The sequence below is a fragment of the Ursus americanus genome, chromosome 2, assembly GCF_024610735.1.
Source record: "Ursus americanus isolate L20-20 chromosome 2, mUrsAme1.1.p, whole genome shotgun sequence".
In the NCBI taxonomy this organism is placed as follows: domain Eukaryota; kingdom Metazoa; phylum Chordata; class Mammalia; order Carnivora; family Ursidae; genus Ursus; species Ursus americanus.
Window position 1 is genome coordinate 98,013,870 of NC_142128.1, and position 26,328 is coordinate 98,040,197.

Genomic DNA, 26,328 nt, shown 5'->3' on the forward strand with positions numbered 1-26,328 from the left:
GCCGAGATCACAGTTGTAGTGTGTCCAGCTGTGGTTGCAGGAGAAGGTCCCTGGGCATTCCCTCACAGGTCCTATGGGCAACGAGTGGCTATGCTATGGCATTGACTTCTTCCCACCTCCCACTTCCGTTCCAGTCTGGGTGACTGTCAATGCCATCTCTGTGGAAACCCCGCAGGACGTTCTTCGGGCTGCCCGGGGAAAGAGCGTTACCCTTCCATGCACCTACCACACTTCTGCCTCCGACCGAAATGGATTTATCCAATGGGACAAGCTTCTAAGGACTCACACGGTAAGGATCCTTAAAAAAGTTGAGGGTATCATGGGAATGAATCCGGCCTGACCATGACCTCTTAGAGGACAAGCACTGCAAGTCTTTCAGTAAATGTTAGAATAAACATTAGCACCCAAGCTGGACTGGGTGGGGCGAGAGTAGTGAGTGACCCAGCAAGGGGCACGTTATGCCACCTTACTTTAGAAAAAGTGACCTTCCCTAAAATATCCTTCTGCCGGTCAGTCTCAAATCACCTAAACTGTATCATTTGAAACAGTCATTTCTTTTGATTAGCACAGAGCTCTCCTTGAGGCCAGATCTTATTTTATAGTGTTTTGGGGTTTTTTTCCTGTTTAGGTTCCTTTGGGGAATATAGAAGACATTTTATTTTATTTTTTATTTTTATTTTGAAATGGGTAATACAGTCCCATGGTTCCAAAAGTGAAACATCATCAAAAGCGAACACCGTGAAGTCTCTTTCCCGTCCTTGCCCCTCCTGTCCACGCTGGTCCCCCTGTTCCTCTCCACCTCTGCCCCCCCACCCCCTACACTCCCCACCTGCAGGCAAGGCCGATTTTCACTGGGACGGGTTGTTTGGGCCCAGCGTCTGTCTGATGGGTTGTATCTCTGCTGCAGTTATTACCTATTTGAATATTACTCTAGGCTAAGAGAACCAACGTAGTTTCTTGTGTATCCTCCCATTGATTCTTTATGCAAATTCAAGAAAATGTTAATATGTTTTGTGTGTATGTGTGTGCGCATTCCTACTTCCCCCTCTTTTTACACAAAAGATAGCGCATTTTAGGCACTGTTCTGCCCCTTGAGTTTTTCGTTTAATATAGTTTTGGAAGAGCTTTCTGTATCAGCTGATAGAGGCTCCCTCCTTCTGGAAGGGCTTCATGGGAGTCCATCGCAAGGATACACTGTTAATATTTAACCAGCCCCATAACGATGGGCACTTGCTTATTCCCGATCTTCCAATTACCAAGAATAACCATTGACATATGTCATTTTGCGTGTGGACCGGTATGCCTCTAGAATACGCTCCCAGAAAGGCTACGTGCTTTTATGATTTCACAGAGGCTACCCAATGGCCTCCACAGGGAAGCATTAGGTGCTCCCCTCGGCAGAGCCTGAGTGCTCACTTGGGTGCATGCGTGTCTGAACAACACAGGCATGTGACTGAAGATTAAGCAGTAAGACTTACACCAAGCTCTGAACTCCCAGTCTCCTGCTCCTCATCAAATGGAACCACTCTTCCGAGTTTTGGGGTGGCACGTACACAAACATCCATACATATGTACCCGCTCATACATGACTATGCACGTTTACATAGACGGCACACGCACGCTGTTCTGCGCTTGGCTTCTTCTCGTAATACGTCACGGAGCTCCTTCCATGTGTCAGTACCTTTATATCGATCTCGTTTTTTACCCTGATCTTAGCCGAAAGGCCTGGAAGCGATCTGTCTCGTTTTTTAAACATGTTCCATGTTATGAGCCAGTGATGGATATTTATTTCCTGTATTTGCTGCTACAAATACTGCTGCGACAGACGTCTCTACAGGAATGGTCTGTGGGCGTATACAGCACACATAGATAGCATCCACTGCATATAAAGTACATACGTGTGGGATAAGTCATTAAAAAGAGAACCTCTGAGTCACAGGGTATGTGAATTTAAAATTTTGATAAGTAAGATCAAAGAGCTCTCATTAGATGTCATGCCAGTCTCCACGTTCTGCACAATAGGAGGACACCCACTTTCCCGACACGCAGTGTTCTCAAACTGTGTGATATTTGCCATTTTGGTAAGTGAAAAAAGTATCTCATTTTTTAAATCACATTCCCATTTCTCTGATGATAAGAAATGGTGCATCTATTCATAACTTTGAGTGACGTCTACTTTTATTTTATTTATTTTATTTTTGGGGGTGGGAGGAGGAACACATTCAAAATTTATTCTCCAACAGACAGCCCATAGCAGCAGGTAAAACTGTAGGCGTTTCTCCATAGATCATATATTCACGAGGCATGATTTGCTTACCAGCGAGAAAGGCCCCGGTGTGATCCCCGTAACAATATCCACTTCACAGTGTAAAAACGAGGGCTGCTATTGTGCTCCACTCACAATTCTAGGAGGAAAGGCACAACTTGGCCAAAAAAAAGTCTGGATCTTAAAGTCAGGTACGATAACACAGACAAACTTTTGGTAACAGTCTTGATCCACTTCTCCACGTAGAAGGAGACTGACGTCTCCACCCAGAAATTAGGGTCTTTCGTTCTCCTTCCTTTGCTAAACCATTAGAGCAATGTTTCATCATTTGCTTAATATTACATGTACAAAAAGGGGAAGTTAAAATCACAAAAATATCTCGAACGTCCCCACCATACATCAATTCAGGTTTCACATAGGGTGTCAGAACACTTCGGCAGTCGTCAAATAGGAAAATAAAGACTTTGGCTGCACAACTAAAAATTCAATGAGGTCGATCAATTAGAGCTTTCACACCCATGACTTGCCTGTTCCAACTTCGTAACCGTCACACAATACTCAGGAGCGATCTTCATAATTACTCGGCATCAGCTGCACCAAGGCATTTTTGTACAAATTAGTATGTGAACCTAGGGGCGCCTGGGTGGCTCAGTGTGTTCAGTGCCCAACTCTTGGTTTTGGCTCAGGTCATGATCTCAGGGTCATGAGGTCGAACGAGCCACTAGTTGGGCTCCACACTCATGGGGGGCGGGGGCAGGATTGGAGTTGGGGGGGAGCATGCTTGAGATTCTCTCTCTCCCCTCCCTCTGCCCCTCTCTCCCTCTCTCTCAAATATATAAATAAATCTTTACCAAAAAATTAGTATGTGAACCTATAGGAAGCATGCCTGTCCGTGAGTCTCTTCAAGAATAAACCCCAGCTCGTCCACTGACTACAGGTGAACTAAATTAAGTCACCCGAGGCTCCCCGCGCAGGTGGCCACCCCTCCTGGTGATTCAGGAAGGAGGCACCTGGAAAGCAGAAGGGGTACACTGGCACTCTTGGGGCTCCAGATGAACCGTATTTAAATAAGTGGCAACACATTGGCTCCCTAAGGACTCAAATCAGTTGAGGGCATCTGACTTAAGTTCCCAGGGTTGAAGGAATTATGTAATTCTACAACCTCGGGTTGTTTTTTTTTTTTTTAAGTACATTCAGAAAAAGAAAGCATGGATGTAGGGTTGGTGGGTCACACAAAACAGGTCCCTAAACAGATCCCAGATCTTGTTCATGTGCCTACATACAGTTGGCAGGGAAGTCTCTAGTACCCCTCTCCGCCATTAGGCTACCAGTTGTCTTTTCCATTGTGGTTCAGTAAGTTCCAGTAAGCTCTACTTTTAAAAGGCAAACATGGGGGCACCTGGGTGGCTCAGTCAGTTAAGCACTGGACTCTTGATCTTGACTCTGGTCTTGATCTCAGGGACCTGAGTTCAGGCCCCATGTTGGGCTCCATGCTGGGTGTGGAGCTACTTAATTAAAAATAAAAGTAAAAAAAGTGCAAACCTGCCTGCCAGAGGTAAGCATCGGGCCCCCAGGAATACCCAGAGTGGAAGCATTTAGCTTCTTCCCTGACAAGAAAGAAGGGGTGACCCAGGACACCCAAGGGGAGAGGAGAGTAAAGCCTGCCTGATACACCCTGTTGTCTGTTGCCCTGGGAACCCTGATGGGCCATGGGCACAGGTCCTATCTATGTCCAGAATCTCAGGGTAAAACCTAGAGAGGGAAGCTGCTGTCTTGAGCTTGAAGAAACTGAAAGACATCTCTTTCCCCATCACATGTGTTCAGCCAACCAGATGCAGGGTCTCACCAGGCACTTCTCTAAGCGCTTAGAGAAACACTGAAGTTCTTCTGTTGGCTGATGGATCCCTCACTTCCAAAAGGATTTGAGGCAATCCCCTTGAGAGTAAGCAAGGGCGCAGAGGAAGGGATTAAATCTGTGACCTCCAGGAAATTTTTGTAACAGGTCCAGGCAAGGGGGAGGGGGTGTCCAGGGAGGAAGCCTTGGGGCAGCTGGGATCAGGAGAGCAGTTGGAGCATGAAGAGTCCCGGGCAGAGCCAGCCCTTCAGGAAAGAGCTGAGCTGGGAAAGATCTGCTGGGAAAGATTCCCATCTCGGAATCTTCTTCCTCCCTTGGCTTTTCAGCAGTCTCATCTCGGGTTTTCTTCTGATCTATCTGATCTCTCCCCGACCTTTCGGGTACCTGGCATACCGTACTCATTCACCTGGGGCGGCTTCCTTTAGCCCACGGCTCAGTTAACGTCTAAGTCACTGACTCCCAAACCTTCATCTCCAGGCGCTCTCAGCTGCCCTGTCCAGCTCCTGCTGAGCCCCACCTGGGTGTCCTATCGACACTTCAGCACATCACCTATAAAACAGAATGCATCATTTTTTTCTTAAAATGTTCTCCTTCTTCTCTTGGAAGTGACGTCACCATGCACCCGAATATTCAGGCACCATGCACCCACCTGGGTGTCCCATTGACACTTCAGCACATCACCTATAAAACAGAATGCATCATTTTTTTCTTAAAATGTTCTCCTTCTTCTCTTGGAAGTGACGTCACCATGCACCCGAATATTCAGGCCAAAGACCCTCACCCTTGAAGTCTGCCACTCCCTGACCCCCAGTGCCACTGGCTGACCCTGTTCACACTCCCCAAATTCACTTCATCCTCCCATCTGCATTGCCACAGCCCGATCTGAAGACCCAGCATTTTTCATCTGTATTGCTAAGCTGATTTCTTAACTGCCTTTCCTTCTCCTGCTAAGTCATTTCCCACCCTGGGTTGAGAGCTAACTTCCTAAAATACATGGCTCTCCAGTGCTTTCAAGACAAAATCAGCCTATTCAGTCCCCGATACACGGTGCCTGCGATCTGGCAATGACGACGCGCCAGGGTCCAGGCTCCGAAGGCAGAACGTCTGGTTCAAATCCCTGCCCTGCCATTTGGTTAACCACGGAAGCTCGGGAGAAGTACTTAACGCCTTGCTGCCTTGGTTTCCTCACATGTAAAATGGGTATAATCATAATACCTCCATCACGGGGGTGTTGTGAGGATTAAATGAGATAATACATACAAAGAATAGACCCAGTATGTAGCATACACTCAATAAATAGCAGCTATGATCTTTATTGCTACCTGTCCATGCTTACCTTCCACCCACCCTTCCCCCACATACTCACTCCGTTTATACTGAACCACTTGGGGTTGACCCATAGCTTCCCACTCCTAGGTCTTTCTTCGATGTTCTCCCTTTGCTTAAAATGCCAAATACATCTGTCCTCCTCCAACGTGCTCTGCCCCAACCTGCTAGCCCTTTGCCTGGCTGGTTGTCCTTTGTCCTTCAGGATCCAAGGCATTGTCTTCTGGGAGCTCCTCCAGGAAGCCTTCCCAGACTTCCCTTTCTAGATGCAATGCCTCTCTTCTGAGGTCCCATTGCTAATCACAGGATGTCGTAATATTTATTCTTTGAGGGCAGAAATCACGAGTTGTTCATCTTTGAACGTCACGTTCCTAGTAGATGCTCAGTGGTGATGTCTGGCAGAATGTAGGTACTTCCAGCAAAACTACCATGTCAGGCAAGGCCCTAACAGGTTTGCGTATATACTTTAATCCTCACAAAAATTGTATAAAATCGGTGTCACTGTTTTTATCTCTATTTTGCAGAAAAGGAAACGGAGTCACATTTTGCTCAAGGTCGTATAACTAGTAAGGGGCAGAATTGGGACTTGTACGGAGGCAGTTTGGCTAGAAAGTAGTGATCTTAGCCAGTCTCGTGTTCTTTTTGGTAAACAACGAGTAGATCAATGAATAAATAACTTCCAACGGCAAGGGTCAAGTAGATAAAGTGGGGCTTGGAAGCCAAGGGCTGCCTAGCACGATGTGTGGCATGTAATAGGTGCTCAATAAATATTGTTCGTCTGAACGAGTGAGGACAGACAATGGACTGAAATCGAATGGGTAAGAGAGAGGCCAGAGGTGACCAGAGGTGATAGCGTGGGGATCCGAGGAAGCCCCTTTATCCATATGTGCTCCCGTGACATGAACGGCCTCCCTGCCCTGGTCTTCCAATATTTTTATTCAAAGTACATATACGTTATAAGAGGAATCCCCAATGGGCACTGCGTATTAAAGCCGTGTGTGCCAAGAGAAGTGGTGGATGGGGGTACTTAGCACAGGCTGCGAGCACCATGCCAAGACTTGGGGTAAGACGAAGCGGTGTTTCTTCTTCCTCCCAGGAAAGGGTTCTCATCTGGCAATTTTTGACGAAAAGCTACATCTACGGGGACCTTTATAAGAACCGTGCCAACATATCGAGTAACGCTGAGCAGTCAGATGCCTCCATCACCATAAACCAGCTGACCATGGATGACAACGGCACGTATGAGTGCTCGGTCTCCCTGATGGCGGACCTGGAGGGAACCTCTAAGTCACGCGTCCGGCTCTTGGTCCTCGGTGAGTGTCTCTGTCTCCTCCCTGGGGCAGAGGGAGGCAGGGCAGGGAGGGGTGCGGGGAGAGGTGGAGCCCCCGTGGTGAGGGAAAGCCAGGGGGAGTCGTGCCCCACCAGGAGGTCAGACTCCTCCCCTCATCCCGCTGCCTGGGCAGGGGGCTGCTTCTCCCTTTTTAAGGGAGGACTATTCTGAGCTGCCCACCCGTGGCACAGTTCCCAGGCCAGTGGAGAAGGCCTGTTGGAGCGGCCCCCCGGGTCAGCCTGGAAAAATCTGCCCGTCTCTGTCCAGTGCTCTTCCTTTTCACGGCACACGTATTAGGGAGAAGGAAAGGGGAAATCATAGATCCTAAATAAGGACTCTCACTGTGCCTTCCTTGGGTGCTGAGAGCCTGATCTTGACTTTCCCGTCCCGAATTCAGCTGAGCAGTAGAACCCCTTCATACCAGCATCTCTCCACCGCGGGGCCCCAACCACACCCCGCTGATCAGGGTCTGTGGCCTTTGAAATACGTCCCCAGATGACATTCTTTTCATACAGATCCCTTGTTATTGGAGCTTATAGTTTTGGAAGAATCTGAGCAGCCATCTACTTCAGTATCTTTAGATTGTAGATGCGGCCCCGAGAAAGGAGGCACGTGACTCAGAGTCAGTTACCGGGCACATTTTAGTGAACGGCCCCTCTGGGTCCGACACAAGGAATGGCCTCCATCCTGAGAGGTAGCCACGCTTTAAACCAAAACGATGGATCATTTTTCCTTTATTTTTTCCATTTATACTCTTAGTGGGATTTTTTTTTTTAATTGTGGGGAGCGGCTGCCTGGCTTTTGGACGCATTGTATCAGTCAAACAATGTAGCCCTGAAGACAGAATAATTAATGGTCTCCTTCCGCCTTACCACCAACATGGGAGCCAATGGTAATATTTCTCCATACTTTTCTCCACGTCCTTTCCAAACATGCACGTGTGTGCGCACACACACACGCACGCACACACACACGCACACTTTTTCTTTCTTTCCTTTCGTTTGAAAAAGAAAAAGAGATCATATGATAAAGATCACTCGGCAATGTTTTATGGGTAATGTTTGATGCATCTTTCTCCAGATCAATCCCTACAGACCCACCTACGAGCAGCCTACACTCCGTCACGTGGTTGTCCTATGATTTATTCAAGTGCTCGTACTGATGGATATTCTCAGGCTGTTTCCAAGTTTGTGTGTGAACAGTACTGATATGTACAGATATACAGATATTCTTCCACTCTGGCGCTTTTATTTCTATTGGATAGATTCTTAAAGAGTAGGATTTCTAGGTCAAACACAATGCCTTCATTAAATATAAGCTACTTTCCTCAAAGCAACTTACATTTCTGTAGCATTTTATGAGCATGCCTGGTTTCCCACCTCCTTGCCAGTACTGAATGTTATCAGTCTTTTTAATTTTTGTCAATTTTGTTAATTGGTTAGGTGAAAAAAGAATTCAGTGCAGTCCAAATCAAACTGTTAATCTGGCCACTATAAAGCTTCACTTCCACCCCCCATTTGGGCCCCACCCAGAGCTTGGGGACCAGCGGTGGGGAGTGAGGGCTTGGGTCTGTCTCTTCACCCTCCTTCTTTCATCTGACTCTTCCCACCCCTGGGAGGGGATGGTGTGGCTCCTCTGAGGTCACTGTCAGGGGCAGGGGCGGGAGGGTAAAAGGGAGAAAGGCAAAGGCCTGCTCGCCTGGCTAGGCCACGTGTCTCTCTCTCTCGGCTCTCACGTAATCCCCTCCACAGCTTTTTTTTTAGGGGGTGCACTGACAGGTATACCTGACGCAGGTAGCATGTGTGCCCCCCATCCTTTTCTACCCAGCCCCTGCTTCTGGCACTCACTCCTGCTCTCTGCCTGTCCACTCTGGGCCCCTGTGGCCCCGCAAGCAGATAGCCAATTACATCATTTACTGTAGCAAAGAAACCCTGATCTTTGCACGGGGACGCCCGCTTTGTCCTGCAGTAAGACCTACACAGACATGGCTGCTGTTTTCCTCCTTTTTGGGTTCATTTTCTTTAATTATTCATCTATGCTATTACATGGTTTTGATTACAGCATGTTTATACTCAGCGTTGAGATATATATATACACACACACACACACACGCACACACACACACACACACACATCTATCCCTCTATATAGGGGTTTTTTGTTTTTGTTTTTGTTTTCTTTTGTTTTGTTTTTTAGTTGGAGCTATCAGTGTTTGAATAGTTGGCTTTTAATACCCGGCACTGTGTAATACCTTCTCTTACTAAACTTTTCCAAAAAAGTTTTGTCTATTTTTGCACATTTATTCTCCCATGTTAATTTCTTAAACCACTTGGCTTAGTTAAAAATAGAAGTTGATTGGAATTATGGTCAACTTACATATTAACTTGCAAAGGAATGACATGTTAAAACTGTCAAGTCCTCTTGTCTAGGAAGACGGATTTCAGATTTAGTGACCTTCAGTAACAAGGGATCTCTAATAGAATTCCAGGCCTCCTGTGGACAGATGCAGAGCCTTTTTTTTTTTTTTTTTTTGTCTGCAGAAGGGAAGCACAGGACCTCTTTCACAACCCCGCACTCAACACTGTAGCCAAATTTCCCGTTTCTCTGTGTTCTCCTGCTCTGAAAACAGAGGGGATTTATCTTAGAGAGAAAACGACCATCCACTTGCAATGACCTTGGTCTGTGTGAAAGTTGCCCCAAGTTCATGGTCACAATAGCTCCCATTTACAGAGGACCAGGTATGGGCTAGGCATCAAAGAGTCTTATGAATATGGTCTCTTGTAATCTTTGCAACCCATCTGTGAAAGTGGGTATTAACACTCACATTTACTAGAAGAGAACACGGAGGCTCAAGACACCTGTAGAAAGTGTGCAAGCTTCCTTCAGAACACGACGGCCCAGATACAAAGCCCTGCACTCCGCCGCTGTGCAAGCCTGCCACTCCTGGCCGGTAATTGATCCTGAAGTACAAGACAACTCCCAAATTCTTCTAGGTTTACTTACCTTGTCAAAGCACCCTCTCTGTCAGGTGACAGCAGACGTGAGCTTGCCAGTGATGTTTTAGCTGGCCACGGCAGTAGCTTGTGTTCTGCCCTTCCTGGATCCTTGCTGACGGAGGAGGGTTGGTGGGGCAGAGCTGAGCCAGCCCTCGCTCGATGTGTCATTCGCCCTCATCTGTCCACAGAACACCTGCAGCTTGGACACATCACTCATCGATAATGGGGTTCTGAACCTGCTCTTCCTCGTGGGAGGTCTTTGCTTGGGGTCTGGGAAGCCCCACCGCCCTGTGAGTGTGTGCCTCGTTGTTTCTGGGTTTTCACGGGGGGCCTCTTGATGGTCTTGGACCTTCAGGAACATTCACACCCCCTCTCATCTCTTGGACGGAGCTGTCGCCATCACACAGTATCATCTTCTAGCATTTTTAGAGCTGTGTTGTAGGTGCTCCCGACCTAGCTGGGGTGCTGTGACATTTGTCTAGGGGCTGCTCTCTGGGGGGCCGCTCAGGTCGAGGTGTGTAGCACACAGAAGGCTGTTAGCTGCTGAAATGGAGCCCTGCTCTCTGGTCGTCCTGCCTCGATAGCAACCTTGGGCCAAACACAAACAAACAAATAACTGTTTGGTGATGCTGCCTTGCCTCTTAAAAATACTAATTAGGGGGAAAAAAAGAGAGAGAGAGAGAGAGAAACTAAAAAAGAAAAACATCCGCCTGTACCGCCCGGTTTTATACTTGTCCATGTTGACTTCCAGCTCGTGTCCACATGCTTATTTGTGTCCATAAGTGAATTTGTAGCCGAATGGGCTGGTACTTTGCTCTTTTCATTCCTCACCAGGTAGCACTTGCCGCTGTCTTAGCACTTACGGTCCTTTCAGCTCCTGCCACTCGGGGAGTGGATGGAGTCCCCTGTCCCTGACTGAACACCCAGCCAGTTCCAATTAAAGCCATTAGAATGTTGTGACAAATTGCTTTGTGTGCATGGCTCTTCATTTTTATTTGCGTTAGCTCCTTGGAGAGCTTTTATAAGCCAAAAAATGCACATTTGTATCTCGGTTCTATTCTGTACTTCCTCCTCTCCCACTGCCCTGGCTGGCCCCTAGCTGATTCCCTCACTTCTCTGGACCTGGTCCTTTTCTGGCTGATTCTGTCTCCTTCTGGCTTCCCTTAAATAGCTCCCCCTTTCATCTAGCAACAAGCTGGTTGAGGGAAAGGCAGCAAGACCCCACTCACCTGTGCGTGTCCCCTTCCGCCCTCCCCTCGCACGGCCCCCTAACCAGGGAACTAGCTAACCAGGGGGGCAAAGATACAAGTTTAATCTGAGATTGTGGAACTCAGTGTTTTGCTTTGAAACAAGAGAGAGAGAAAGAGAGAGAGGAAAAGAAAGAGACAGAGAAATCATTTTGTGCTATCTGTTAAGAAATCCACTAAAAATCTTTAAAAGAAAGTTTTGTTTCCGAATGGCTTTGCTACTGGGCTATTTTTAGGTGGAAGGGCTTTAATTATGCGGGGCCGCCCACACGGGCTCGGTGACCTCACCGTAAACTGAGGGAGCAGAGAGCTTCCGGACCGGGGGACCGGGGCGGAGCTCACAGAGCTGGTCCCCAGGGAGAAGCCACCTGGCCCTGGGGCCGGCCCGAGGCGCTCCGGGGCCGGGACTGGTCGTCTCCTCGGCCTCTGGCGCCCCCTGGCGTCTGAAGCGGGAGGCGCGGGCTTTGGAGCGGCGCGGTGCCCCATCCAGGAATCTCCGGGTAGCAGCTGCCTTGAGTCTGGGAGGTAGGAAGAGCCCACCCAGAACCCAAGATCTCCGGGAGCCCCGCAGACCTCACAGCCCCGCAGGAGGGGCTATTTGAACTAGAGCTGATTTGAGGTCCCAGCTGGTTTTGATGATGGGGGGCTGGGGAGGGAACCCTTAGAGAAGGATCAGGACAGTGAGGGGGGTGCCTAGGGTGAGCTGGGGTGGGAGGACAGCCTGGGGGCTGAGGGTAAGGGCCCTGGGTGTATGGGGCAGGGGGACAGACAAAAACCGGCCACACTCCTTCATAAGGCTGGTCTCCTAGGGGGTGGTTGGTCTCTTGTTATCGCTACTGCTGTCTCCAGAGTGAATGAAGGATTTGCCTTAATAATTCCTGCTGGCAAAGCTGGCCTTGGACACGCCCAGCTTGCTTCTTTGTGCTTCTCTTCTCTATGTGCTCCTTTGCCTTGGTCTGTTCTCTCCCCTTTTTGTCTTGGATCCCAGAGAAGGCTGGTGGAGCAAAGGCTTGACTACAGTCATGCACACCAAGGGTGACGCTGGCCCGATGTGACACTTCTCGGGGCTCTTATACTCCAGGCAGCCTGTCCACCTCTGAAGGTTGTAGCCCCCTGGTCACGGCCCACCTGGGAAACAGGCTGAGTGCTTTCCATGCGTGGGGAGGGATATTCTGAGACCTCTAGGTCACCAACCCTGACCTAGAGCCAGTCTCCGGGGAAGCAGCGTTCACCTTCTCTTGCACCTGCTTGCTGGGCCAGCGGGGCGGAGGGCTGCTTGGCACGGTGGTCTGAAGGCAGCAGTCTCTCCCTGCCCCGGCTGCTTCAGTCCCTGGGGCCTGCGCCAGGATATGGAAAGATGGTTCTTCTCTTTTTTTCTTTTGAAGATTTTATTTATTTATTTGACAGACACAGAGAGACAGCCAGCAAGAGAGGGAACACAAGCAGGGGGAGTGGGAGAGGGAGAAGCAGGCTCCCAGCGGAGGAACCCAACGTGAGGCTCGATCCCAGGACCCTGGGATCACGCCCTGAGCCGAAGGCAGACGCTTAACTACTGAGCCACCCAGGCACCCCTAGAAAGATGGTTCTTGAACCAAGGTTGGGCCTCTTAGGTGTAGGGACTGTGCAACCGGGGCTGGTGTAGGGCGAGTACCCCATGCTTGTCCCACACCTGGTGGCCCTCACGAGAGCAGCAGGAACTGTGGGGCACACACACCCAAGAACCCCTTGCCTGTCTCAGAGAAAAACCAGAACGGGCGGCTTGTGAATCCTGGGTAGCCTCCCCCGGCCACTCTGGGGTGGGGGGTGGGGGGCTGCGCCACTCTCCGCGCTCACCGACCGTGCATCCCTGCAGTTTGGATTGTACGATGGGCAGTGCTATTTACTGGGGCAAGCAGACCATCCAAGGGTCTGAAGAAAGAGGTGGAGGGATTCAGTAATAGCCCTCTGCACTGCGTGTTCTCCCCTTCCCAGCCCCAAGGACACCACCTGAAGCCTCAAGCATACTTGATGCTCCTTCCTGCCCTGGAGACTTTGCACATGCCATTCCCTCTGTACAGAGGGCCCTCCCCTCTCTCTGACCACCACCACCTCCATTATTGGCCTTGCTTACTCTCACTCTTCCTCCAGGTCACAGCCAGGCTGTGGGACTCAGTGTCCCTTGCTTGTGCCTTCCCTGCCCCCTGCAGCCTTGCCTCCTGCCCGGTCACTGTCCAGTCACTTGTCTTTTGCCCCCACTGGACTCCTTGAACACAGGAACTCACTCACTATGTCATCCCAGTGCCTAGCGGTATCAGACATTCTGTAAGCGCCCGGTAAGGTTTGTGGAATGAGCCATTCTACACGGGGGTACGGCCGTGCCCAGTGAACGGACCAGCTTGAGATCTTCAGGAATTGTGGGCGATCAGGTTAGGCTTGTGAGTTGAGGGGCCTGTTGGCCTGTTGTAACCTCCTTTCTGTAGGCTTCCCTTTCCTTGTCTCTGCCGTTCTGCACTCCCACCCCCACCCCTTCAGGCCTCATTCTCCACCCAGCACACCACTCTGCTGCCACCCAGGGTCTCTCCAATCACCCAGTTACTCCAAGCAGCTGCATTTCATCAGCAAAACCCAGGACGAGGGCAGCGCTTAACACGAGGGAAACTCCCTAAGAAGTCTGAGTTGGGGGGCTTCCGAGACAGGGGCTTTCCCCTAACCCAGGGGCAGGCAAATGTGGCCAAATCCAGTCTGGGCCTGTTGTCCCCTCATCTTACACATGGGGGCACTGGGCACTGCGAGGTTTACCTAAAATGCACGGATGGGCCAACATCAGAAGGAGCTTACATGGGCTGCTGGAGAGAGCACTGGATGTGGAGTCAGAAGACCTGGGTTCTAGCCCCACCCAGCTCTTGCCGAGTCTCCTCTCTGGGCCTCAGTATCCCCACGTTTATAAGGGTGGTGACTCTCATCTCGCACTCAGGATGCGTCCTGACGTCCGTGCACGCTGCCTCTCTATGATGGTGACAGGCCACCGAGGAGACAGTCCGGGGAGGACGGATCTCACAGCACCGTGGCTCGCCAGTGGGCCATGACTTTGCCTGAGAGCAAACCAAGGAGTACGCGCGGGCGTCTGGGGCGGGAGGGGGCTGTCGCCGAGCCCCACCTGATTCGTGCCTTCACTCTGGTCCTTCGCCCATACAGTGCCGCCCTCCAAGCCGGACTGTGGCATCGAGGGCGAGACCGTGATTGGGAACAACATCCAGCTGACCTGCCAGTCGAAGGAGGGCTCTCCAGCCCCTCAGTACAGCTGGAAGAGCTACAACGTCCTGAACCAGGAGCGGCCGGCCCCAGCAGGTAACGGGGTCACCGGGGAACGCAGCTCCCCCGCCACGCGGGTGATTGACTAGGGCTGCCGGGGGGCGGGGGGGGGGGGGATCCTGGCCAGAGCAGTCAGGTCTCCCTGAAGGGCTGCCCTTTCCCTCCCCCCTCCCCCCGCAGCATCTCTAAGTCTTCTCACGATGACCCCCACCTCGTAGGTTGTTGTGGGAAACCAAAGTGAGTCACGTAAGTTCTCAGTGGGAGCACGTCACATATGTTCGCCTGTTCTCTTTGCTCCCCGTAACTCAGTTCCCTTGAATGGGCACATGTGGATAAAAGCACTGGGTGGGATTTTAATTTTGACTGCGATCATGTCCTAAAGTATACATTTAAAAAAAAAAATGTATAATTTGTCAGAGAGAGAGAGCACAAGCAGGGGGAGCAGCAGGCAGAGGCAGAGGGAGAAGAAGACTCCCCGCTGAGCAGGGAGCCCAATGCGGGACTCGATCCCAGGACCCCGGGGATCCTGACCTGAGCCGAAGGCAGACCCTTCACCAACTGAGCCACCCAGGTGCCCCTAACGTATACATTTGAGGCCTCGAGTCCAGCTCTGTGGCTCCAGTCAGGGGCGGGAATTCCCATCCCCATTCCCCGTCCAGGCTAGTCCATCTCGGGGCTCCACTGAACCCCACCTTCCCAAACACGCCCTCCGTTTGTGGCCACACCCGGCTGGTGACCCGGGCTGCTGTGAGCGTCCCTCCTTCTCAGGGAAGGAGGCGTTAGGCTCGGCTGTGGTTGCCTGGAGACCTTCGTACTGGGCAGCTGGTATCTGACCTTTGGTCAGGAAACAAACTGGAAAAAAAAAACCCTATATAAATATCTTACTGTCATTACCTTGTTGCCAACTGGTGTGGGAATACCTCGGTGGCATCTTTGGGCCCCAGGACCCCCTGGCACCGCCAGTGCTCCTGGAGATCACAACAGACAAGGTCTGAAAGGTGCCGGCTGGCTTAACGTCCGGGCGGTCTCTCCGCTCAGTGTCCGTGGAGACGAAGTAGCCAGCGACCAGTGAGGCCGCGGTTGGAGACGTGTGAGAAGTGCGCCGGGGCCGGGTCAGTCCCACCCGGTAAATGTACTGACTGGGCCTTCGGTCAAACCAGGATGAACTTTGTCTGTCTGTCCTTCACTCACCTGGGAGCAAGATGAGGACTTCTTAAAAGTAAAAAAAAAGAAAAAAAAGAACCCACCCAATCCAGTGTAAATTAGAAAGTATATTGTGGATTTCAACAAGTTTCCAATTTTGTTTACAAATTTCCAGCTGGCAAGTTGTTATTGAGTGTGTCTGGAATTTCTGGAAACCACCTGGCAGCTCTCATCTGGGTCTATGGGCCTGCATGTCTGGCCTCCGCATGACCTGGGGACTCCAGCAACGATCACCGAGGTCTGCCGTGGCCAGTGGTGGGTCTGCCCTTCCTGCCAGCAAAGTGTGTATAGGGAGACCCAAGGCTGAAGGTTACGCGGTAAATGCTGTCAGAGTCTCACAGCCAGTGGCCCTGTAAACCCGAGGATGCATAAGGGGACAGGTTTCTCCAAGGAGGGGGCACTTGAGTCGCCGTATAGCCCGGTGGCTAAGAGCGTGGCGTGGCCTTGAATCTGGCTCCACCACGTGTTAGCTACGCGACCGTGGCAATAGCCTTAGCCTCTCTGTGCCTTAGTTTCTACATCTGTAAAATGGACATAAATCTAGTCCTTCACAGAGTTCCTATGAAGATTCAATGAAAGTGCATGTAAAGCATGGAGACCATGCCCGGTAGGTAGTTAGAAGTCCTCATGCGAGGTGTTATTAGCTATGTGTTCTGTGGGCTAGATCCACCAGGATGAACAGGGGGGCATGGCACGTGTCCCGGGAATTGTGAGTATTCTGCAGAGCCGAGGGCAGGGAGGAGGGAGGTATCACTGTAAGAAAAGCAGTAACGGGGGATCACGAAGAGCCCGTGCCTTGGGCCTGGGAGGCTGGCCTTTGCCCCAGAGGCCACAGGCACTGTCCAAGGACCATCACGGATGACTGCCCCCACTCACGGTCTCCTGCCTCCATCAGGAAAGACTTCCAGGTATCAGAAGCCAAAACTTTGTCTTTCCGTGATTCAAAAGAGGAGAAACCTGAAGGCATGAAAGAAGGTCAAGGGGAGACTCTCTCACTTACTTGGGAAAAGCTTCACGCTGCTGCGGGTTAAGATTTGGCCGGAGTCAAGAGTCCGGATCTGGGAGTGCTGGCCGGGAGTGTGGTTCATGGTAGAAACAACACAAGCTTACGCCTGCTGTTGGGATGGAGCAGGGGGTCCTTCTCAGAGCCTTTGGACTCCACCTGCCTCACAGCGCACCAGAGTCAGACCCAACCCAGTTCTGATTTTTAAAACATTTCAGTCCACAGTGGACAATGGGAGAGTAGGGTTCCTCTCCCTCTGAAGACGTAGAGATCGCTTCCTTTCACTTAGTGATCGGTGGGAGCAAGCCAGCGGTGGAAAGAACAGGGACTCTGGAACAAGTAAATAAGAATTTCAGTCCTGACGTCTCCACTTGTAGCTGTAAGTCCTCACGGCCTCTCTGACCCTTAGGATCGCCCTCTGAAAACCAAGAATGGTCATTATACCCCCTTCCCTGAAGGTTGTGGAGAGGAAAGAGGCGATCCCCTGTGGATAGTTCTGAACATCCTTTGTAAGAACTTCGTGCACAGAGAGAGAGTAGGAATTTGGGTATCGAAGAAGGAGGGGGGTAATTTGGGGGCCAGAGCACCTCAAAGGAGATGGTTCTTGAAGGGTTAAAGGCTGGGCATGGACCCGGGCCACCAGCGAAGACCTTGAGGATCCTGAGAGGTGGCAGCCCGAGCTTGTTCACTAGGTTGTGGGGTGGAGAGTGGCCGGGACAGGAAAGTTCAATCTTGCCGATTTGAAATCAGTGCCTCTGGGCAACCGGGGCCTCTCTGGGGAAATCTCTCCCCGTTGGAGCCCAGGGAAGTGGGCGGCGGACTGTCCCTGCGTTCCTCCTCTTGACCACAAGGTGTCGCCACTGCAGCGAAAACATGAGCTTTAGCTGGATTTCAGGAGCAGTATTAGGTCCTTTCCAAGAGGAAAAGGGGCTTGGGAGCCCCAACTCAGAATCAGAGCAGATCTGGAGGCACTGGATATGCGCTGGTTAATTCCAGACCAGCTTCTAATGGTCCACCGTTTCCTTTGGGGAACAAGGCCCAGAGTCCAAAGCTGGGCTTTGATAACTGGAAAGGTCCTGGAGGCAGTCTGAAGTCTTCTGTCCTGATAGACTGAATCTCACACTCTAAGGTAGTAGGAATCTGATAAGGGTTATCGTCCCCATAAGTATTCCCAGGGTCATAGAACATTTCCCAAAGTGTGTTCCTTCAAGATGCCTCTATTTTTTTTTTTAAGATTTTATTTATTTATGTATTTATTTATTTATTTATTTGAGAGAGGGAGAGCAGGGGAGGGTCAGAGGCAGAGGGAGAGAGAGAATCCCAAGCCGACTCCGAGCTGAGTGTGGAGCCTGATGCGGGGCTCAGTCTCACAAACCTTGAGAACATGACCTGAGCCGAAATCAAGAGTTGGACGCTCAACTGACTGAGCGACCCCGGTGCCCCAAGATGCCTCTTAAAAATAAAAAAAAATCCAATTAGTTTAGAGAATAAGACCATTAGGGAGAAGGAGTTAAGACGCAGAGGGGTAGGGGGCCCTAAGTTTGTCTCCTCCCTCAAATGCAACTAGATAGTTATCAAATCATTTGGAACACCCGAGAAATCGATTGGAGGTTCTGAGAAAACAAATACTGCAAGTCTACACGTAGGACAGCAACCGCCTTTTGGAAGGTAGGAGGCGCAGAGACTTGAACCCAGTGTGGCAGAGCTGAGTATACGGCGCTGGGGAGGGACAGTGCAAAATCAGAGCTTCTAGAAGTCTGCCGCAGTGGGGACGTGCCTGGTTTAAAGGTTCTCAGGAGTAAAGCAGGGCGGGATCCCAGGTGTGACACCACGGTCTGAGGATCCCCTGGGTTGTAAAACGAAGGGGTTGCACCTAAGTGCTGATCTCTTCCCAGGCTTAGGGACGTGGAAGCCGGCGGAGAACAGTGAGTCTAGGTGCTGGCTTTCTGCTGTGTTGCCATGAACTGTGAAATGCTGCATGGTCGTGTGAGTGCTCTCCTGGGTTGGGTCCAGCAAAAGGCAGAAGCGTGGGGAGACCCTCCCCAGGAGGAACAGTGTGGGTCTGCACTGGGGAGTCCCTAGAATTTGGAGTTTTGAAACTCAGTCACTTGACTGAGATAAAAAAGCTCAGACACAAGCAGGGTGAACAGAGTTCTGACGGCAACTGGGGAGACAAGAGTGATTGATTGCTGTTCTGTGAGGGACCACTGAAGAGTGGGGGGCACAAATTCTCAGCTCTGGGGCTAGAGAGGGGGGCCTGCCTTATCAGCCCGCCATCAGGTCTGAAGCCTTCAGGGAGCAAACCAGCTGCCACCTAGTGGAGTCCGGAGCCACTTACACCAAGCTCTGCTTCCCTGTGCCCTGGAGGCACATTTCCCCCAGGGGAAGCTCACCTGACAGGCCCCTCCCCCAGAAGACCAGCACAAACAACCAGCTCTCACCAAGTTTACTGATCACAGAGGGCTGCAAGGCTTCAGCTCTTTCAGGCGAAAATAGTATTGAGCATCCATATTTTAAAATTTTGTTTCATTTTATTTTATTTCACTTATATATATTATATATTTTTTAATATATTCATATATATAAATATATGTAATATATTTATATATTTTTTCTTTCCTTCTTGTTTTCTATTAACAAGCAGAACAAAACACACCCAGGATCTAGTGTTGGTTTTTTTCTTTGTCGTCGCTGCTGTTACTGCTGGGTTTTTTTTCTTTCTTCTTTTCCCTTATGGACAAAATGATGAGACAGAGAAATTCACCCCAAAAGAAAAAACAGGAGGTAGTACTCACAGCCAGGGATTTAATCAATACGGATATAACTAAGATGCCTGAACTAGAATTTTAAACAACAATTATAAGAATACTAGCTGGGCTTGAAAAAAGCACAGAAGACACTAGAGACTCCCTTACTGTAGAGACAAAAGAACTAAAATCTAGTCAGGCTGAAATTAAAAATGCTACGACCGAGATGCAGTCCCAAGTGGAGGCCATAGAAATGAGGAACAAAGCTGGAGAGCGAATCAGTGATATTGATAAAATTATGGGAAACAAGGAAGCTGAAAAGAAGAAGGAAAGAAAACTATTAGATCACAAAGGTAGAGTTAGGGAACTCAACAATTCCATAAACTGAAATAATATTCATTGTATAGAAGTCCCAGAAGAAGAAGAGCCGGGAAAGAAGGGAAGAAGGTTTTTTTGAACAAGTTATAGTTGAGAACTTCCCTAATCTGGGGAAGGAAACAAACGTTCAAGTCCAAGAGGCACAGAGAACTCCCCTCAAAATCAGCAAAAATAGGTTAACAGCACAACAAATTATAGTGAAACGTGTAAATTAGAAAGATAAGGAGAAAATCCTGAAAGTGGCTCAGGACAAGAGGTCTTTAACCTACAAGGGTAGGCACAAAAGGCTGGTACAGACCTGTCCACAGAGACCTGGCAGGTCAGAAAGGACTGGAATGATATATTCAATGTGCTACATGGGAAAAATATGCAGCCAAGAATACTTTATTCAGCAAGGCTCTCATTCAGAATAGAAGGAGAGATCAAGGGTTTCCAGGACAAACAAAAAGTAAAGGAATTTGTGAACACTAAACCAGCCCTGCAAGAAATATTAAAGGGGACCCTGTGAACAGAGAGACCAAAAGTAACAAAGACCAGAAAGGAACAGAGACAATCTATAAGAACAGTTACTTTACAGGTAATACAATGGCACTAAATTCCTATCTTTCAATAATTACTCTGAAGGTAAATGGACCAAGTGCTCCAATCAAAAGACACAGGGTATCAGAATGGATAAAATAAAATAAGATAAAAACAGAGAGAAGGAGCACCTGGGTGGCTTAGCCGGTTAAGCGTCTGCCTTTGGCTCAAGTCATGGTCCCGGAGTCCTAAGATTGAGCCCCACATTGGGCTCCCTGCTCACCGGGGAGTCTGCTTCTCCCTCTCCCGGTCCCCCTCCTTTTGCACGCTCTCTGTCAAATAAATAAATAAACAAACAAACAAACAAGATCTTTAAAAAAACAATAAAAAGAGAGAGGGAGACAAACCATAAGAGACTCTTAACTGTAGGGAATAAAGTGAGGGTTGCTGGAGGGGAGAGGGGTGGGGAGTTGGGGTAACTGGGTGATGGGCATTGAAGAGGGCACTTCATGTAATGAGCACCGGGTGTTATATGCAACTGATAAATCACTAAATTATACCCCTGAAACTAATAATACAGTGTATGTTAACTAGCTTTAATTTTAAAAACATTTAAAAGAAAATAAGTCCACTATTACTATAACCTCCATTTAGGGACACCCAGGGCTCATTAGCAAATTAGAAGCTCTAAGAGTTCTGTTGTTAAAAAAATGTATTTGACCCTCTCTCAATGATCTCGAAATTTGCTTTGGTCACGGACTGCTTTTTTAGTACCGCATGTTAACGTCACATGTAAGCAATATTCCAGAAAACATCCTGAGGCATGAAATTCTAGGATAGGAGCAGTAGCATTTTATAGAGAATGAGTATCCAGAAAATACAGCTGTGGGTTTCAAGGGAAGCATCTGAAGAAAGTACATTGGAAAAGGTTGGAAGAAAATAACCCAAACCATTGGCTGTTATTTCTAGCTGGTGAAATTACGATGATTTTATTTTATTCTCTGTTCTTTATACTGGCATTCCAGGACCCTTCAGATGAGATTAAACTCCCTTGCTATCAACTCAAACAGCATTTCCAGTTCTAACTCTAACCCCCCTGTGATCACCCTGGTTTCATGTCTGTCGGCCCTCATGGCAGGACACAGACTGTCTTCATCTGCTTTAGGGCCATTGCGATAGTTCTAGAACCTTAAACAGGATTTTTGTGATGCTTTATCATTTCTTAATTTTGTGACATTCATCAAGTCCGTTAAGTTGTCTAAGCCTCTAGTTACCTCTGTGACATTGGACATTGAATATTTGTTCCACTTACCATACAAGATTGCTGACAAAGTCATAGGCCCTCACATTTGAGGAAGTATACGGAGTAGCACGTCAGACAAGGGAAATCCACACCAGATACAATCTTGCGAGAGATTGGGGGTGGGGCGGGGGAGGCTGAGCGATAAAGCTAAGGTGATTGCAGGACCAGACCTCTAACCCTGTGATAACATTAAGAAGCTTGGACTTGTTAATTTTTTTTTTACATTTTAATTTTAATTGCAGTTAGTTAACACACGCTGTAATATTAGTTTCAGGGGTACGATATAGTGATTCAACACTTCCATACAGTCCCTGGTGCTCATCTCAAGTGCATGCCTTAATCCCCATCACCTGTTTCACCCATCCCCCACTCCCCCCACAGTAACCATCAGTTTGGTCTTTATAGTTAAGCATTTTTTTTTAAAGATTTTATTTATTTATTTGACAGAGATAGAGACAGCCAGCGAGAGAGGAAACACAAGCAGGGGGAGTGGGAGAGGAAGAAGCAGGCTCATAGCAGAGGAGCCTGATGTGGGGCTCCATCCCATAACGCTGGGATCACGCCCTGAGCCGAAGGCAGACGCTTAACCGCTGTGCCACCCAGGCGCCCCTAAGCATCTTTTTTCTTGATTGATTGGTCTCTCTTATTTTTTCCCCCTTTGCTCATTTGTTTTGTTTCTTAAATTCCACATATGTGGAAAAGAGTATGAAGTTTCCTCAAAAAGTTAAAACTAGAACTACACTACGATCAGTAATCATACTCCTGGGAATTTCCTCAAAGAATACAAAAACACGAATTCAAAGGGATACATGGACCCCATGTTTATTGCAGCTTTATTGACAATAGTCAAGATATGGAAGCAGCCCAGTGTCTCTCCACCAATGAATGGATAAAGAAGAAGAGTTATGTATATGCAATCTAATATTATTCAGCCATAGAAAAGAATGAAATCTTGCCATTTGCAACAGCGTGGAGCTGGAGGGTATAACACTAAGCAAAATAAGTGAGTCAGAGAAGGCCTAGACTTGTTACTGAAGCTAGGAGCCACCTCTGAAACGTCTGAGCCGTGCAGTGACTGGGTCCCACTTGCCGGGTCCAACATCTCCGGATGAAATGTCGCCACCTGGTGGCAGCAGGCCCTCACGAGGCTAACTCCGCGGCTGCTGGGAGGAAAAGGTCTCTAACTCTCCACTCAGAATAGCAGTTATGACAAAGCATCTCTGAGGACAGGGCCTGTAAAGATGTCTAAGCGTAAAGCTCTCCCTTTCAAGGGGAAGAAATTCACAGGCTCACAGACTGAGCAGGAAAGGTGTCTCACGAGGACTATTGGACCATTCCTGATTGCTCAGAGACTTCTTCCACGAGTCCACGCTAAAGGATTCGGTTTCTGAAGATCATAAAAGTGCTTAGAAGCGTATCTTCTAATTATAAAGCGTTTTCACGTAACACATACGCATTTTATGTTTCCTGGGGCGCTTCCTACAATCAGGTGCCTGATGTGGGCTTGAATTAGCAGTACCCCGTTTTATGCTATTACAGTGCCTCACACGGACCATTGTTATCTATACATAAAGAAGCTAAGGGTCAGCGGAGCTACGTTCCTGGGCCAAGGTCACAAAATCAATCCGTGGCAGAGCCAGGGGCCCTGACTGAGTTCTCAGCCCTCAGGAATGGTGCATCCCGCCCGCAATCGTCCCGGGAGGCCTCGAGGTGGATGCTCTCCCCGCAGGACAGAGGAGGCTCGGACAAGTTCAAAGGCAGCACTTGTACCCACCCAGGAATCCAGGCCCCCCCACTCCTAGGTGTTTCCCCTGAACCGTGGTGTCTGCGCTCCTCACCCTGACCGTCCTTCCTTCCCAGTCACGGGCCAGACCTTGTCTCTGAAGAACATCTCCACAGACATGTCCGGTTTTTACATCTGCACCTCCAGCAACGAGGTGGGGACCGAGTCCTGTAACATCACCGTGGCTGTCAGACCTCGTAAGAGCGGGTTGGGGGGTGGACGGAGGGAGAGGGGGAGGGGGAGGGGAGTGGACCAAGGCCCGAAGATCACTGGCTTGGGGTCCAAAGGGGCAGCTGAGACAGACCTTGTGGGGGTGAACTGGGGAGCCCCTTTAGGGTTACCCGCTGGCAGGGTGGCTGGGTGCCCTCAGTCAGATGCTCCCTCGCCCAGAGGTCAGTCCAGTTTCCTCGGTTCTTTGGAAGTAGAGCCTCAGATGGACTTCTGGAAACCTGCTCAGTCCTACCTGCCTTGAGGGCCACTCAGTGCACAGGAGGGAAGTGTCCAGAGGCAGCTGCCACAGAGTCTGGACCTTATCTTTTGGGGAGGGTCACCTCCACCAGCTCAAGGACACGCCGGAGTCACAGCCGGCACGGCGGACAGCTGAGGACCTCTGAGGAGCCTGGGCAGCCCAGGGAGTGGTGGCCACACATCCGTTGGCCTGGCCAGTAGTCTCTAGACCTGCCTGGTCCCCTGTCTACAAGGCCATGCCCTCTGCGGAGTGTCCCTAGAAGCCGGCCGCACTCCCGGGGCCGGGAGGAAGGCTGCGCCCGCCTAGCGGCGTCCCTCCCCGTGGCTCGTCGTCCCCCGAGGCCCGGGCTCAGGGCCGCAGTCGGGCGGTGCAGCTCTCTGCTCTGCCTCTCGCAGCCTCCATGAACGTGGCCTTGTACGCGGGCATCGCGGGGGGCCTGGCTGTAGCCCTCATCCTCATCGGTGTCATCGTCTACTGCTGCTGCTGTCGCGGGAAGGACGAGGCCGAGGACACAAAGCCGTGAGTGTCTGCGGGCGGCCCGTGGGCCGCTATCTGAGCGGAGTGGGAGGAAGTGTCGCAGCTCCTCGTGGCCTTTCCACCCACACCAGCCCTGGGGATAGCTGCCCCCAGGTGTCACTGCCGTCCTGGTGCTTGACCGTAAGGCCCTCAGCTCCCCAGGCTCCCTGTGGCCTGTGCAGGGGACAAGGGTGGGGCGGAGCGTCCTGCACGGGCTGGGCCCTCGTGGTCCAGCGGGGCCATCCTGTTCCTAGAACTTTCTGATCTCGTGAGCACAGCAAGTCTGTGCCACCTACCTGTGCACTCTGAGCCAGCCCTTCAGCCCAGAGTCCCTTCGCGTCCGGACGGGTAGGGGGGGCAGGGCCAATGGCTGCTTTTGCCATAAGGAGCACGAGGCCCAGCTCCCCCAGCCTGAGTGAGCGCAAACCCTTCCCCTCTTGTCCTCACTGCTCTCAGGAATCGGATGATCTACCAGAAGCCTCCAGAGCAGGTGAGAGAGCCTCACACGGAGCAGGAAGAGGAGGACGACTACAGGCAAGAAGACCAGAGGAGCACGGGGCGGGAGTCCCCCGGCCCCGCTGACCCGTGACCGGCGCGTGCTGCAGGCTGAGGTGGGGAAGATTGGTGTTCATTCCTCGGCCTCCTGCCTCCGCTCTCCTTGCCCCATTTTTCTGGCCCTCCATTCCTGGCATCGATGGAATGCTTCTTCCCTATGTCATCTGCTGGAGGGCTCAGCTAAGGGCATCTTACTGGTGACCGACCCTGCCAAGTGCCCTCACCCGCAAAGTGACCCCTTCCTACTGCCATGCCTAGCTCCCAGGCTGGCCTCCCCTCCCTCTGTAGCTGGCGGGGGCGCTCCTGGTTGTGAGCGGTCTGGGCTGTGCGGAGGCCACACCAGCCGCAGGAGAGCAGGGGCACAGCACCGCGGGGAGCGCCTGGGGGTGCTGGCAGACAGGACATATTTGCTGAATGAATGAGTCCGCAAAGGACTCCCTATTATTTATCCAACCTAAGTGAAAATTCCTGCTTCAGGACCCACTTGGGCCTCAAGCCCCCTTTCCAGCTCCTCCCACCTCTCTCCTGTACCCTCCAGAAACGCTCTGCAAGGGCCACCATCCGCTCCCCCGCACACCTCCTCAGGGGCTCTTCACTTTCTCTCTCTGGCTGGGATGCAGTTTCCGCCTCTACCTGTCCCAACAGGCCCATCTCAAGTCCTAGTGGTGCCTATAACTGGACCCTGATCTCCCCCACACGTGGGGACAATCTTGTCACCTTGTCCCACACTCCTCAGGGGCCACACGGCAGTTATCGGAGCATTAGCCTATCCCTAGGCTAATGTCTGAGCTCCTTGGGCCAGAGCGTGGGCTTCACCGCCCCTCCCCGCCCCCCAGCCCAGGAGCCCTCCCAGCAGGTGCTCACTCCCCCTGAATCCGGGTACCTGTTTTGACAGGTTGAGGCTTCCCCTCCCTGGTCTCTCTGATAGGTTTGTAGACTCCGACTCCCACCCAAACCCCTTTGCTAATTTAGTGAAGGAAGTGTGCGCTGATATTTGTGAACGCACATGTGTGCACACAAGGGAGCTTGTTCCAGCCGGTCCCACGTTCTCGCTTCACGATGACTCCTCCGGAGAATAAGGGGCACGACCACCCCTGCTTCCTGACACCTGACCCTGGCCTCGCCAGCGCGGTCCCGCCTGCTGCCGGCGCTGCTCTGCGGCCCTGCCGCGGCTACCCCGCTGGCTGGGCGTGTCGCCCGCTGTCAGAGCACAGCCAGTGTCCCAGCCTCGGGCTCACCCTGCGGCTGGGCTCCCCCACGTGCGGTGTCCTATGAAATAGACATCATTGTCTTTTCTGGATAATCAGGAAACCAATGCTGTAAATCTATCATCCACTTGTGATTTAAAAATATGTATATATATTTTGTATATTTTGTTAAATTCTTCGCTTCATTCAAAAAGCTATCAGGAATAATAAATTCGTTAGTGGAAATTCTTATTTCTTTTTTGAATGTGGGGTTTGTTCACACCGGGGTAAAGCGCGTGTCTCGTGGGTTGGTGTCTACTTACCACACACCTCTTCTGCTTCCCAGGAGAGGCG

General features: G+C 50.5%; 1 protein-coding gene across 1 annotated transcript; it reads left to right on the forward strand.

Moving 5' to 3' along the window:
- The first annotated feature begins 73 nt into the window (after positions 1–73).
- Positions 74–26,111, forward strand: GPA33 (glycoprotein A33). Its single transcript, XM_045795715.2, has 6 exons — positions 74–289; positions 6,544–6,760; positions 14,195–14,347; positions 23,325–23,444; positions 24,112–24,235; positions 24,689–26,111. The coding sequence occupies exons 1-6, from the start codon at positions 74–76 to the stop codon at positions 24,819–24,821; spliced, it is 963 nt and encodes a 320-aa protein (XP_045651671.1). The 3' UTR covers positions 24,822–26,111.
- Positions 26,112–26,328: the final 217 nt, after the last annotated feature.

Coding starts and splice junctions, on each gene's coding strand:
- GPA33 (XM_045795715.2), top strand. CDS start 74: ATGGGCAACGAGTGGCTATGCTATGGCATTGACTTCTTCCCACCTCCC. Junction 23,445..24,111: donor CACCGTGGCTGTCAGACCTC/GTAAGAGCGGGT, acceptor TGCCTCTCGCAG/CCTCCATGAACGTGGCCTTG. Junction 24,236..24,688: donor GAGGCCGAGGACACAAAGCC/GTGAGTGTCTGC, acceptor CACTGCTCTCAG/GAATCGGATGATCTACCAGA.